Source organism: Lemur catta, chromosome 4, assembly GCF_020740605.2.
Source record: "Lemur catta isolate mLemCat1 chromosome 4, mLemCat1.pri, whole genome shotgun sequence".
Classification (NCBI taxonomy): Eukaryota; Metazoa; Chordata; class Mammalia; order Primates; family Lemuridae; genus Lemur; species Lemur catta.
In genome coordinates this window covers 7511860-7526715 of record NC_059131.1, presented here as the reverse complement: position 1 = coordinate 7526715, position 14856 = coordinate 7511860, and the positions used below count along the sequence as shown (strand labels likewise).

The window sequence follows — 14856 nt, the reverse complement described above, 5'->3', positions numbered from 1 at the left end:
TGCCAGGTGCTAAACTAAAACTAAACTCACCAGGCTTTGAGGATGTATGTTCAGTTTGAAGGAGGACATTTTGAACCTCACAAGGATGCAGAGACAGGAAAAACAGGGACATTCCTAAAGCTTCTAGCTATGCTTAGAGTCACTCCGTATGGAGCCCAAATCCCCACAGCCCTCAAGGGCTCTCTCTGCAACAGCTGTATCCCATGCCACGAGAGCAAACGTTCAGGCTGCTCAGAGAGCCACAGCCACTGGAGAAAATGCCAAACCGGCAGCACTGCTTTGTGAATTCTGAGATGAGGAAGCCAACTGGTGTATTGCAGGAAGGTTTCCAAAACGACAAAGAAGGGTTTAAATCTAACCCTGGGTTGAATCAAAGATCCAAGGAGCTGGAACCCACCGATCCCCAACCACGCTGGAGAAGATTTTTACTAAACGCAATTTCTCCCAACTCAAGCACTGCGCTACACCAAGGCCAGCGGGCCCAGGGCACTCACGTTGCTGTAGGAGGCAGGCCAGTGGATCTCGTTGTAGGGGCTGATGAGGGTGTGCTGCGTCTGCAGCGCGTACGGGAAGGACGTCACGTGCAGCGTCACAATGTTGGGGGCCTCCTTCACCTCCCTGCAGTTGAGCAGTCTGTCCACCCATCCCACAGACGGGTCACTTTGAGAATAGAGGTTATGAACAGCGCTACTGAGGGAGGAAAAGAGAAGAAACAATAAATGGAATCACTAATACTGTTTTATAATTTTACAAGCATAAAACAGTTGAATAAATAATTCTCAACTTTGCCAACAACTGAAAATTATGGCTCTACCCATGACTAGGAAAAGAAAAAAAAAAAAGACTAGACTTCAGGTACCTGCTAGGGACTCCCCTGATACTCATTCCTTAAGAAAAATTCACCTGGAGGAACAGTATCTATAAAGGATTTCTTACGAGGTACAAATCCATCTACTCCTCCAGAACAGTGATTTGTACCCAGGGGTGTGAAGTGAATTGCATTTTCACCTCTGGCCCAATCTGTGTATTTATCTCCTTAAATTCTCTTCCCTAAAGTCCTTCTGACCTTGAAATGGCCAAAGAGGATATAAAATGGCAACTTCTATACTAAATTTAAAAGGCAGCATTAAAGGAATGGACAGCAGTTTAGACGGGCCCAGCTCAGCCTTTTGCTGCAAGACAATGGCCTTGGCATTCTCTGCTTTAAATCCAGGGGATGGGAAAAAACAAATCAATGCTTAACCTGTTGGATGGCAGGCAGCCACTCTGAGAAACCTACCCCCAAAGTGAATGTTCACAATACAGCTCTTTCTTTAACTTCAGCATGTCAAACTTCCCCAAGCCCATACAAGGACCCCAGGTGGTACACCCTTCACCTGGGTGATCTTTCAGGCCTGGCCAGCCCTAAATGTCTGCGAGTACTGTGATAACCAAACGCTTTCTCCAGCATCGGGCCCACGAGCCTCCTTCTTCCTCACCTACATCAGTGGCAGCATCTGAACACACAACCCCAAGGCCAGTCTCACAGCAATGATCCTGATGAACTAGAAACCAGGGGCCAGCAGGGACCACGGTACTGGGAGGGGCTGGGCTGAGCTGCTCTATCAGGACCCCACACTCCCCCTCACCCTGCACCCGCGTGGCTCCCTGTCACTGAGTGGGCTGTGGAGAAAGCACACCAGGCCGTGACTCCCAGCCCTGGGCTGTAGGCCTGTCACTGCCACCAACAACGAGCCCCACCCCACTGCACGACTCTGAGCCTCCATGGTGGTAAATTTCAGAGGCTGCACTAGATGATCCCTGAGATAATTTCCAGTGCTAAGATTCTGAAAAACATCATGGCATCTGCTTACAAGTACCAAGCCCTAACACCATCCAGCTTTTCAAGACTTGTACCCTCAGCCCCAAGTAACATTCACCTGTATCATTTCAAAGAAGGAAAACATCAACCCGTCATATACCAAGTCACTCTAACCTCACAAGGTCCCAGTGGGCATGGTCGTGGATTAGGACAAAAAGCGTGTGTGGATTCTGGAAGGAGTTTTGCAGAAAGGCCTTAAATTTTGTCTGTGCCTCCGTGTCGAGCTTCAGAACATGCTGTTCTACCCTCTGCCTGGTCATATGTTCCTTGTCCAGGCCGAGCTCCAGCAAAACCCCTGCAACACCGTGAAGATAGGTCAGCAGCCCCACAGACACGCTCCCCAGCTCCCACCTGCTCAGACGGGGGGTCTCCTACACAGCAGGTGCGGAGCTGGGCCTGAGGCTTCCGGGACGCAGACAGAGAGACCAGTAGGGAGGAGACTCCCGTGCATGTGGCAGCCATGCAACTGCTCCATACAGGAGCCAGGGCGGAGGCAGGCTGTGCTTCAGCTTCGCCGTGTGCACAGCAGCCCACCCAGGGGCACCAACAAAGCCGTCTGTGTGGAGCAGCTGAGCCCAGCCATGGCGAGGCTGGGGGGATGGAAAGGTCCCACCACCAACAAAGTCCCTCTCTCAGTCTGAAAGCCACAGGGCCCTACGTTGCACCACTGCAGAGAGAGTCCTTTCAGTTAAGACGTTGACTCTCTGCATGTGTCATGTCTAAATACGACATCCTTGAAAGAACAGGGAAAGCACGTTCAGTGGAAGCCAAATAACAACATGTAGTTAGTGGTGGGACATAGCAAAAGTTTAAGTCTTGCCTTTACCTTCAACAGATTCTAAAATCTTGGGCAAGTCACTGTCTCTGACATCAGTTTCACAATCTATAAAATGGGAGCAATAACACTTGTCCTACCCACTCTAGAGCAAAGAATGGTGTTAACATCCAAACGTGAATTTAGGCAGATCGAAGCTTCTCCATGCAGGCCACACAGCTTGTCCCCAAAAGGCCCCGTACCTGAATGCCAGACATGGAAGAGAGTCTGCTGGTAGGTCACTTCTGAGGGTGGAATGCAAATTAGAAAGTCCACCTTCTCGAAGGATCCCAAGTCCAGATTTTGAGTGCTGGAGTCGGCAATGGAACACACGTGGGAGAGGAGTTTCTGTGCCACTGCCAACTGGAACGGCCGAATGCCATGCGGCTCCAGACGGTAACCTGGAACCAGACCCCAGCGAGCCAGGTGAGCCCGAGAGCAGACAGCTACGCCCAGCCCCCGGCCTGGGAATCAGACAGTGAGCTCCAGTCCCAGGAGGAGACGGACCCATGTGCGAAGCAGTGAAGGAAAAGAAAACAATTCATTTATCAAGTGTCTGCTCTCAGCCAGGCACCGGGTAGTCACTTTACATGACTTTCTTCATTTGACAATAAAAGTACAAATCAGGCTCTTGGGGAACACAGAGGAGACAGTGACCTGATCTGCCTGGAGGGACAAGGAGCCCATCCCAGGGTAGGTGACGCTGAGATTGCAGTTTGGAAAAGGGCTGCAAGTTCTCCAGAAAAGAGGAAACCATCACAGGGCTTCAGAACTTGCTATGAATAAAGAATTTCAGCAATTCATACGTAGGCAGGAAATCGGCTAAGAGAAATGTACTCTCTCAGGAACAGTGTAAAGATGCACATTTCAGGATAAAATGAGATTGTTGTCAATAAAGACTAAACATAAAATTAGGTATCAGGTCTACTTTGATATGAGGAAGATGCTCTAACTAGTGCATGTGTCTCTGATACTGCTACCCTGAACCCCAGAACCTTGGATGCTGCCTCACTAGGCCAGGCCCAGGTGCATGCGCCCCTCCCACTCATCAGTCCCTGAGCACACCTGTGCCCCCGCCTCCACCCCCCCCACTCCCTGAGCACACCTGTGCCCCCCCACTCCCTGAGCACACCTGTGCCCTGCCCATACTCCCTGAGCACATCTGTGCCCCGCCCCCACTCCCTGAGTACCCCTGTGCCCCGCCCCCACTCCCTGAGCACACCTGTGCCCCGCCCATACTCCCTGAGCACCCCTGTGCCCCGCCCCCACACCCTGAGCACCCCTGTGCCCCACCCATACTCCCTGAGCACCCCTGTGCCCCGCCCCCACTCCCTGAGTACCCCTGTGCCCCGCCCCCACTCCCTGAGCACACCTGTGCCCCGCCCATACTCCCTGAGCACCCCTGTGCCCCGCCCCCACTCCCTGAGCACCCCTGTGCCCCACCCATACTCCCTGAGCACCCCTGTGCCCCGCCCCCACTCCCTGAGTACCCCTGTGCCCCGCCCCCACTCCCTGAGCACACCTGTGCCCCGCTCATACTCCCTGAGCACCCCTGTGCCCCGCCCCCACTCCCTGAGCACCCCTGTGCCCTACCCCCATGCCCTGAGCACACCTGTGCCCCACCCCCACTCCCTGAGCACACCTGTGCTCTACCCCACTCCCTAAGCACACCTGTGGCCCCACCCCCACTCCCTGAGCACACCTGTGCCTCTGCCCCCCCCAGCACACCTTTCCCTTCCTACTCATCACTCCCTGGGCACACCTGTGTCTCTGACCCCCCTCCCCCAGCACACCCAGCACCCTGGGCAGCTCCTCTCATCACTCACTTGTGCACACCGGTGCCCCGCTGACATCCAGGGACGCTGCTTTAGTGACAGAGGCAGTGAGTGAGGAAGAAATATGGCCTTGATTTTCCTGATGAAATTTGTCCAGCAAAATGTCAATGTCACCCTCTGCCCAAAACATAGAAAATAACCAGAAATGGGTTTTCTATCTCAGTGAAACTCAGCAAACATCTACAGAACACATGTCGGGTACTGTCCTGAGGCCCAGAGTAATGGAAATACAGGTGACATGGCCTTTCCTGTCCGTGAGGATGCGACACATTAACAAACTGAGTCCCTCCAGACATGGCCAGTCCTTGGGCAGAAGGAAGAAGGAGATATTAGAGGACAGAGAGGAAGGTTCCAAGCCCATCAGGGGAGCAAGGGTCCAGCCCACTTTCTAGGGGACAAGAGAGGAGTCTTGAGAGGTGAGTCGCCAGGCAAAGAAGGGGCAGGGTACTCACAGCACTGAGCACAAGAGGAGCTCCCCACAGGGGGCCTCGGGCAACTCAGAGGGCGAGGGAGGGAGTGGTGATAACGAGGAAAGGTGGAAAGGTAGAAAGGTGGAGAGGAACAGGCACAAGGGCCTTGTCTACCCTAAAGGGACAGAACCCACAAGGTCCCCCCCACCAGGAGAACTCAGCAGCCAGAGCAGGAAGAGACAACCAGCCAGAAGCCACAGCTGATGTGCAAGGAGGAAAGGGACGCAAATGCTAGTGCACAGGAGTCAGGGAGGCCCCACACATCAAGATCAGCCGCAGGTCACAGGCGGGACGGGCAGAGACGAGTCTCCCACCGCACTGATCTGTCTCAGCCATTTACACACCTGCACCTGTCTCAGGACAAGCCTACCTGGGCAGAGGCTGCTAAAAAAGGCCCCCAGTGAGTCCACTTTCCCGGTAACCAGCTCATAATTGACTTCTTTCTGGTACTCTGCTGGGGTGAGAAGGCTCTCGGAAAGAATCCGGGCTTGGTATTTTCCTGCAAAACAACAATAATCTTCACTGGGACCTCTCCTTTTAGAATGAGTGAACTCTTTGATGACAAGATCCACACCTTTATCTTTCTACCCCCGCAAACCCAGCACCACACCCGGCCACGAGCAGGTGTTCGTGTTTGCTAAATCAACCAATGGTGTACAACCTCCTGTCCCAGGTGAGCAGGGTGAGATGAGGAACTAAAAGGCCGAGGTCACTTACAGAGAATCCAGCGCGTTGGCTGAGGACGCGTCTCCCCCACTAGCCGTGTGAGCCTGGACTAGTCACCTAACCCTTCTAGACCCTCGTCTGGAGTACGTGGCTAACGGCAGCATCTACCTCACAGGCTTGTTGTAAGGTGACACAAGACAGTGACGCCTGACACACAGCAGAGGCTACAGGTTTCTTACTGAATGTACTCAAATTAAGGTAAAGAATTCATAAAAAACAGTGAGTTTAGGATCAAAGAACGGCAAAGGGCAACTGAGCCACTGCATGTAACAATGTGCACTTCTTACGGAGACATGAAAATTTCAGGTGGGGACACACGCCACCTGGGGAAGTCTGCGTGGGCCAGGCAAGCTCCATGTTTGGCGTCTGCTCCCCCGCCTGAAAGAACATTCCAGCAAAGCAGAGCCTGCTGTGTTCACTCTGCAGCCCCCACCGCCAGGACGGTGGCTGTGCACATAGGGCACCAATGAGTGTTTTTATAGTTAGTTAGTAAACTGGCTCACGAACCCACACAACACAACAAAGTCATGGTTTTTATCTCCCTTGGATGTGGAAGAAACCGAGGGCTGCAGTCTTGGCGTGAGTGACCAGCCACGGCGCCAGGTGCACGGTGGAGCCAGATTTCAACCACGTCTTTTCAGATTCCAAAGCTGACCCCAGTCTCTGAAGGGAAGAAACGGGAACTGCTGACCTTGCAGCTCAGGGCAGGAAGGAGATGGGAACTAAGCACATTGTTCGGGCACCAAGGCCGCCTTCTGGAGCCAGCTACTGAGCACGAACTGCAGGTCCTACCCGCTACTGCAAGGCCGGGGCACCCGAGGCAAAGCGGGAGAGTGACGGGGACGTGGCCACGGCTGCTCTTCCACCAGCCGAGAGGTGGCAGCGCTCACCCGTGACGGCGATGCAGGAGTCGATGGCGGCGTTACGGCAGGCGCAGATGATGACCACGTAGTTGGTCTTGGCCAGCTTGCCCTCGATGAGCAGCCGGAACATCTCGGAGAGGCCCTCGGCCAGGGAGTAGGCGCACTCGATGACGTGCACGCTGTCGTTGCAGGAGCTGGCGGCCAGGCTGGCCAGCCAGGGCAGCTGCGCCGAGGTCACGGGCGCCGCGGTGCTGGGCGTGGCTGGGAAAGGCTGCGCCGCCTGCTGGTACTGCCGGATCTCGGTCAGGTGCGACTCGCGCCAGGAGCGCAGGAAGATCTGCTCCAGGTCCTCCATCAGCGGCACCTGATCCGCCGCTGCAACACAGCGGGCAGAGGCAGCCTGACACACATGCCGTGGCATCCGGGGACATGTGCCCGGCTAACTTAAAAGTAATGCAATCTAAATCATTGCTATTATTAAATAGTGTCACAGATAGCTGGAGAACATAGGGAGGGCATAAAATCTACTATAATCTCACTATCCTAATAGACTCACACTATTTTTGTGTATTTCTCAGTCTTTTAAAATGCATGTGTGTGTGTGTGTGTGTGTGTGTGTGTGTGTGTGTGTATGCAGGTTTTAAACAGCTGTTACGACTGTGGGCATACAACTTCAGTCTTGCCTTCCTTCCTTAACCGTTACCCTATAACCACGTTTCCCTGCTGTCTCTAGTCTTCATAAATAGCACTGTCAGTGTCTTCGTAACATCCTGTCATATGGAGGCACCATCATTTACTTAGCAAGGTCTCCATTTATTGTGGATCCTCTAATTTCTTCCAAATATTCATCTCTATAAATATCTCTATAGACATTTCTGTAATATACATTTTTATGTATAGAAAATTACTTCTTTTGCCTAAATCCTCAAAAGTGGGTTTACAGAGCCAGCTAATACATCTCATCAGCTTGCTCTCAAGTGGCCCAAACGTGTCAGTTTACCTCATTAACAGTGTGCGACGGTACTGGTTTTACTGTACCTAGCACCAATGGATAACATCATTTAGGCTGTTATTGAGAAAAATACTTGTTTATTAATTTGCATCACTTTGATGACAAGCGAACCTGAATACTTTGTTTCCTACGAGTATTTCCTCTTTGGTGAACTGCCTGGTTTACATGTCCAAGTTTTCTACTTGATGAGCTGGAGGGGGCGAAGGCGAGTTCCGGCCCAGCTCTACTCAGCACCTGCCATGCGGCTATGAGCGCTCTCACCATGCAGCTTCCCGACCTGCAAAAATGGGGCTCCTGCCACCTGCCCAGTGGGCTGTGCCAGAGTCTCGTTTGTTTATGTCTCCATCTTTGATTGGGTTGATTTGATCAGAATTCGCTATTTGAACTAGCTCATCAGATTAGAATTTGATTGGATTAGTTGTAGTTGTTCTCTCTGATCTTTAAAAACTTTCCCTCGAGCCCATGTCTCCTTCCAGAATCCCAGAGCCACCACCACCCAGCAAAGCTCCTGAAGGGTGCTGTCCACACTGGCAGTGTTTGGTTCCCCGCCCCATTCTCTCTAACCCACTCCCATGTGGCATTTGTCCTCAACCTCCTCATCTATCACTCCTCAAGGCTGCCAACTGTTCCTGGAGGGCCACACCCAGCAGTCCATGATCAGTCTTCCCTCCACTCAACTCACAGCCACTCTGACACAAGTGACTCGCTCCTTTCCTGGAAATGCTTTTGTTCACTGGCTTCCATATCAACATCCCTCCATCCCCTCAACATCCACCTGCTGGGTGTGTGCTTGAGCTGCAGATGCTGTTGGAGGTTCCTGGCCTCATGGAGCTTACATCCCACATGTTACTTAAAGCAAACATTCATGGACTATGATTTCTGGGAGTGGTGGTGCCCTAACGGAAAAGACAAAAGGGAATACGACGGACAGCCCCAGGGGCCTGGGAGCAGAGAGCTGTCTTAGATACAATGACATAAGCCTTCTCAGAGGAGGTGACGGGAATGACATATAGGAGCAAGGTGTGCAAATGTCTTGGGCAGGAGCATGACACAGGGAAGGGACAGCAAGCACAAGACACCCCCATGTGACCAAGATTGCTGGAGGACAGCAGGCAGGAACAGAGTGAGCAGATGGAAGCAGGCAGCAGGCGGTCACTGGGCCTGGAACAGGAGGAGAGTCTGTGTGGACAGGAAACAAAACCGCTGAGGGGCTCTGCATAGGGAAGAGATGTGATCAGAGCCCAGTTTTGACATGTGTGGAGAACGAGCAAGAGTGGTGCCCGGGCAAGGGGGCAGCAGCAGAGGAGGGTGAAGTGGATCCAGGACGAAGCTGCGCTTAGTGACAGACTGGCGTGGACCATGAGAAAGAGGCAACGGTGTGTTTCCCAGATTCCTGACTGCCCTTTCCTTCCTCCCTGTTCCAGCTCAGTCTTGTCTTTCAGATCTCCGAACATTGGAACCTTGGCACTTTCCTCTACTCGTAGCCACCCACAGGGGATCTCAGCTGGTCTCATGGCTTTAATATACATCATCTCTAAGCCCATGTTTCTCAGATTTACACCTACAGCCTTAACCTCTCCCAGGGTGCAAGACCTGCCCGACCAAATGACACAGACCACTTGGTTGTCTCAAAGCCTTCTCGAACTTGAAATTTACAAGACAGAACTCGGGCTCGCTTCCACTATGCACCTGATTGCTCAGCGTGAAACCCCGGCCTCATCTTCCCCTCACCTCCCTCAAATGGATTTCTGACCATCCTTACATTCAGGATATACTCTGTGTCCCACTCCTGCCACCTAAAGCCGCCCAAGTCACTGCCCACCTCACTGGGTGACAGCAGCAGCCCTGCTTCGGCCACTGCCCCCGCACCATCCAGCCCCCCACAGCAGCCAAGGTGGCCTTTTTAAGATGAAAGTCAGGTCATATCCACCTCCTGCCTAAGAATATTCCAGTGGCTTCTCAATGTGTCTAAAATACGATCACACTCTTGACTGTAGCCTGAGGCCCTGTCTCCTCTCTGACCACACCTCTCAGCCTCACCCTGCTGAGGCCACACTGGCCTCCCCACCAACCTGGACACTTGATGCCCCTTCCCACCTCTGGGCCTCACCTGTCCTCCTGCCTCCCCCAGGGCCCTCACCTGTCCTCCCTGCCTCCCCCAGAGTCCTCACCTGTCCTCCCTGCCTCCCCTAGAGTCCTCACCTGTCCTCCCTACCTCCCCCAGAGTCCTCACCTGTCCTCCCTGCCTCCTCCAGAGTCCTCACCTGTCCTCCCTGCCTCCCCCAGAGTCCTCACCTGTCCTCCCTGCCTCCCCCAGAGTCCTCACCTGTCCTCCCTGCCTCCCCCAGAGTCCTCACTTGTCCTTCCTGCCTCCCCCAGAGTCCTTACCTGTCCTCCCTGCCTCCCCCAGGGCCCCCACCTGTCCTCCCTGCCTCCCCCAGAGTCCTCACCTGTCCTCCCTGCCTCCCCCAGGGCCCCCACCTGTCCTCCCTGCCCCCCCAGGGCCCTCATCTGTCCTCCCTGCCCCCCCAGGGCCCTCACCTGTCCTCCCTGCCTCCCCCAGAGTCCTCACCTGTCCTCCCTGCCTCCCCCAGGGCCCTCATCTGTCCTCCCTGCCCCCTCAGGGCCCTCACCTGTCCTCCCTGCCTCCCCCAGAGTCCTCACCTGTCCTCCCTGCCTCCCCCAGGGCCCCCACCTGTCCTCCCTGCCTCCCCCAGAGTCCTCACCTGTCCTCCCTGCCTCCCCCAGAGTCCTCACCTGTCCTCCCTGCCTCCCCCAGGGCCCCCACCTGTCCTCCCTGCCCCCCCCAGGGCCCTCACCTGTCCTCCCTGCCCCCCCAGGGCCCCCACCTGTCCTCCCTGCCCCCCCCAGGGCCCTCACCTGTCCTCCCTGCCCCCCCAGGGCCCTCACCTGTCCTCCCTGCCTCCCCTAGAGTCCTCACCTGTCCTCCCTGCCTCCTCCAGAGTCCTCACCTGTCCTCCCTGCCTCCCCCAGGGCCCCCACCTGTCCTCCCTGCCTCCCCCAGGGCCCTCACCTGTCCTCCCTGCCTCCCCCAGGGCCCCCACCTGTCCTCCCTGCCTCCCCCAGGGCCCTCACCTGTCCTCCCTGCCTCCCCCAGGGCCCCCACCTGTCCTCCCTGCCTCCCCCAGGGCCCCCACCTGTCCTCCCTGCCTCCCCCAGAGTCCTCACCTGTCCTCCCTGCCTCCCCCAGGGCCCCCACCTGTCCTCCCTGCCCCCCCAGGGCCCTCATCTGTCCTCCCTGCCCCCCCAGGGCCCTCACCTGTCCTCCCTGCCTCCCCCAGAGTCCTCACCTGTCCTCTCTGCCTCCCCCAGGGCCCTCGTCTGTCCTCCCTGCCCCCTCAGGGCCCTCACCTGTCCTCCCTGCCTCCCCCAGAGTCCTCACCTGTCCTCCCTGCCTCCCCCAGGGCCCCCACCTGTCCTCCCTGCCTCCCCCAGAGTCCTCACCTGTCCTCCCTGCCTCCCCCAGAGTCCTCACCTGTCCTCCCTGCCTCCCCCAGGGCCCCCACCTGTCCTCCCTGCCCCCCCCAGGGCCCCCACCTGTCCTCCCTGCCCCCCCAGGGCCCCCACCTGTCCTCCCTGCCCCCCCCAGGGCCCTCACCTGTCCTCCCTGCCCCCCCAGGGCCCTCACCTGTCCTCCCTGCCTCCCCCAGAGTCCTCACCTGTCCTCCCTGCCTCCCCTAGAGTCCTCACCTGTCCTCCCTGCCTCCCCCAGGGCCCCCACCTGTCCTCCCTGCCCCCCAGGGCCCCCACCTGTCCTCCCTGCCCCCCCCCCAGGGCCCTCACCTGTCCTCCCTGCCTCCCCCAGGGCCCTCACCTGTCCTCCCTGCCTCCCCCAGGGCCCTCACCTGTCCTCCCTGCCCCCCCAGGGCCCCCACCTGTCCTCCCTGCCCCCCAGGGCCCCCACCTGTCCTCATCTCTCAGATCTTCACAGGGCCCCCACCTGTCCTCATCTCTCAGATCTTCACAGGGCCCCCACCTGTCCTCATCTCTCAGATCTTCACAGGGCTGGCTCCTTCTCATGGCTCAAGTCTCTACTCACAGAAGCCTTTCGTGATGATGCTGAATTGACCCCACACAGACACACACAGATGCTGTGCCCCACCTTTACCTGCCTACTTTCCGTCTGTTTATTGCCTCTCTCTCCCACTAGGACAGACTCTCCTTGAGGGCAGGGTCTTTGTTTTATTCCCTACCGTATCCCTTGCCCAGAATGGCAAGTAAATGGTTTTGGAACTGTCTCCATCAGTTTCAACCTACCTTCAATCCCTCCATGTGCCGACCACTGCAGGGACCTCATGATGTCCTCCCAGTGGGGCCACAAGCACATCCCCTGCCTTTCATTTCCGACAGCCCAAGTCGGCCTCCCGACGGCCCCAAGGGAGCTCTGTGCTCAAGGCTGTGGCATTTCCCTCCTCTGGTCATTCCCCCACCGGTGGCCCCAGGGCGTGGGCGGGAGACGCACCCAGCTGGACGAGATAGTAGACGGTCAGCAGGAGCTGCATCTCCTCCGAGATGGGCTGGATGGCAGAGGCGCCGTACTGTTCGTACGCTCTGGAGATGGACTGGGAATTCTGGTAGCACGTGTACAGCAGGGGGCTGACCACAACGTCGTTCAGGTTCCCACAGAGGTAAGGGAAGTTCCCGTGGCCTGTGGAAGAAACAGCAGCTCGTTGGCAGCTGGCCTCGTGCACAGCTTGTGGCCCCACACGTGTGGGATGTCTGGGCTGAGGAGCTAAAGGAGACAGGTGAGCTGTACCTGGGGCCATTCAAGTGCCCCTTTCCTGGAAGTCTCGGCCTTCCAGCCCTTGCTGACCTAGCGCACCTGCTCCACCCTCCTGGGCCCCAGAGTGACAGAGGTGTAACCTTTTATAACTGACAGGGGCTGTGGCATGTCTGCCCATTTAGCCCAATTCCTTATTTTACAGGTGCACTAGCTAAAGCCCGGGGAGAAGCGACTGCCCTCCGCCAAGCAGCCCCGGCCTGTGTCACTGCTTTGGCACTGGTGGTGGGACACCCCGTGTGCACGCCACGCCACCTTCCGCTCCTTGCGGGTGCTGTGCGCCAGCCCCGCCTCCTCCCGGGGCTCTCTGGCAAGCAGAAAAGAAATCGCTGCACAGACTTGGAAAACTGACAGGCCTCGACAAATGCTTCAGCAAACGTGAGATGAATTCTGATGCCAAGTCTCCGAGGCAGAATTGCCCAGGCCAGGTTCAAGGCTCTTCTCACCCTTCTTTAGCCACGTGGCCCTAAGCAAGAAGCTTAACTTCTCTCAGCCTCGCTCTGCATTTATAACATGGGGTGAACATGTCAAAGCCTCACAGGGCTGCTGAGATATCAAAGACCAGGGTGGGGTGGTGTCTTGCACCCAGAAGGTACTCCATTTAGTCACCAGAGACACATTTTCTGAACCTTGCCACTTGCTCTTTGCTCCGGGGGTCAACATGGGGCCTGAGACACAGTCACGTCCGCAAGGAAACTACATCTCGGCTTGAATGTGCCAGAAGACCTCTTGACAGACCAGCTAAAACACTTGCTGGCCCCACCACAGAGCCTGATTCAGAACTGGGGCCTGACCCTGGGACGGGCCTGTGAATTCACACCTCTAATAAGCCCCCGGGTGGTGTAGGTCCTGCTGGACCAGGGACCATGCTTGTAAACACTACGGTTTGTAAGAGGCAGCGGAAAGAGTTACTAGACAAAAAAGGACGTGATATTTGTCATCAAAGAGGCACAGAAAAGCTGCAATGGGAGCCAGATGAAAGGGGACTAAGACGGCTTCATGGACGAGGCACTGGGTCGGGTCTCAAAGCATCGGTGGGGTCTGGGCGAACGGTCATGGGGACAGGAGGGAGGGGTGCGGAGAGGGGTGCGGCTTAACCAGAGGACGTGGGGAGACAGTGCCCTGAGAACAAAGGGGACAGGCTACATTCTGAGGTCATTCGTGCGAGGTGCGGGCCTGCGGGGCTCCTTTTCTGAGGCTCCTGGCTCAGAGCAGGTGCAGGGGAAGCCCTGCCGCCCCTCCAAGCCCTGCCGCCGTCCCAGCTCTGTTGCCTCAGTGCTGTGTTCTTGGGATCTACCACAGGCACACACTGGCCAGACAAAGGCCACATGCAACAAGATTGGACCTTGGCCTTCATTTCAGTTAGTCAGTAGGGCCCAGCGGAACCAACCCAATCATTGGCCCTGCCCCAAGTCAAGGTCAAAACCCAGATTTGCACCCTATTCCCTGAATACCCTGCCTATTTTTTGTTTTTGAGAAAAAATAAAGTATTCTTTCTTATTTCTTAACAGTAGGATGCCTCTCCCACTTTCCTACCACTCTCCCTCTACCCACAAGCATGATACCTAATGCAATATTAACTTATTTGAGAAGGGCCTGAAAGTGTGCATGTGTGTATGCATGTGTGTGCTGTGCCCACGTGTGTGTATATTCAGGCATATGCGTTACTACATGCCAGCACACCACACTGCTGAGTACAGTCGTCAATCAAGTCCTCACTCGGTCTCCCATTTCAAGGTCTCTGGCTTCACTGGAAAGAGATTTCTTTACCAAAAGTCTCCTCAGTGGACCTACCAGCCCACTGCACAAAGCAGATCAAATCTGGTCTTGTTTTATGAATTTACAGTGGTGACCATGGCTATCCTTGCCCAACCAAAGTCAGACGTCACAGTGCAAAAATACTAGTGGCTTAGGGTGACACCAGGACAACCCACCAGACCGGGCTCCCTGAAGCAAGGGATTGATTTGGCCTGATCCTCAGTGCTCAGTGCCGGCCTGTTACCGTGGCAGGAGCTGGGTGGAGCTCAGTTAAGCTGAGCGAGTGGACGAAGGAATGCATGGACAAGCAAATGGGCTTCATGGAAGGGAATCATTTCACTTGGACTCAATGTGGAAAACTACAGCTTGACCTACAATTCTTGGCATCTGACCAGTCTAAACCAGTGACTGGTTCTGCTTGGTTCCTTCATTGCCCCAGAAAGAGTTTGAGGTTTGTCTCCGAGGACAGAGTCAGATCTGGAGTCAGACCGGGATGAGGTCTCCACTTTGCCTGTTTCGTGTGTCTCCTTCTAGGCTCTCCTGCCCCCACGACCCGGCACACTGCTCCACTTGCCTTTAAATATCACCGGCTTGGCCTTGCATATCTTCAGCAAGTTCTCAGGAACGGACACTGGTTCTCCAGACGCCACGACTGAAGCTGGTCCCACCATGCCAACCTGGGGCACACAGGACACGCCTGCGCCTTCTAGGAACAT

The 14856-nt window shown here is 55.6% G+C and overlaps 1 protein-coding gene across 1 annotated transcript in view; it reads right to left on the bottom strand.

Annotated features, from left to right (window-relative positions):
- GREB1 (growth regulating estrogen receptor binding 1) overlaps positions 1-14856 on the bottom strand; it is a 66336-nt gene that overhangs the window by 28295 nt on the left and 23185 nt on the right. Inside the window, exons 8-15 of the mRNA XM_045549053.1 lie at positions 14715-14846; positions 12065-12250; positions 6597-6944; positions 5351-5479; positions 4502-4627; positions 2879-3076; positions 1976-2156; positions 495-687 (exon numbers count right to left, since the gene is read on the bottom strand). Coding sequence (XP_045405009.1) covers positions 495-687; positions 1976-2156; positions 2879-3076; positions 4502-4627; positions 5351-5479; positions 6597-6944; positions 12065-12250; positions 14715-14846 — 1493 coding nt within the window. The remainder of the gene's footprint in view (positions 1-494; positions 688-1975; positions 2157-2878; positions 3077-4501; positions 4628-5350; positions 5480-6596; positions 6945-12064; positions 12251-14714; positions 14847-14856) is intronic.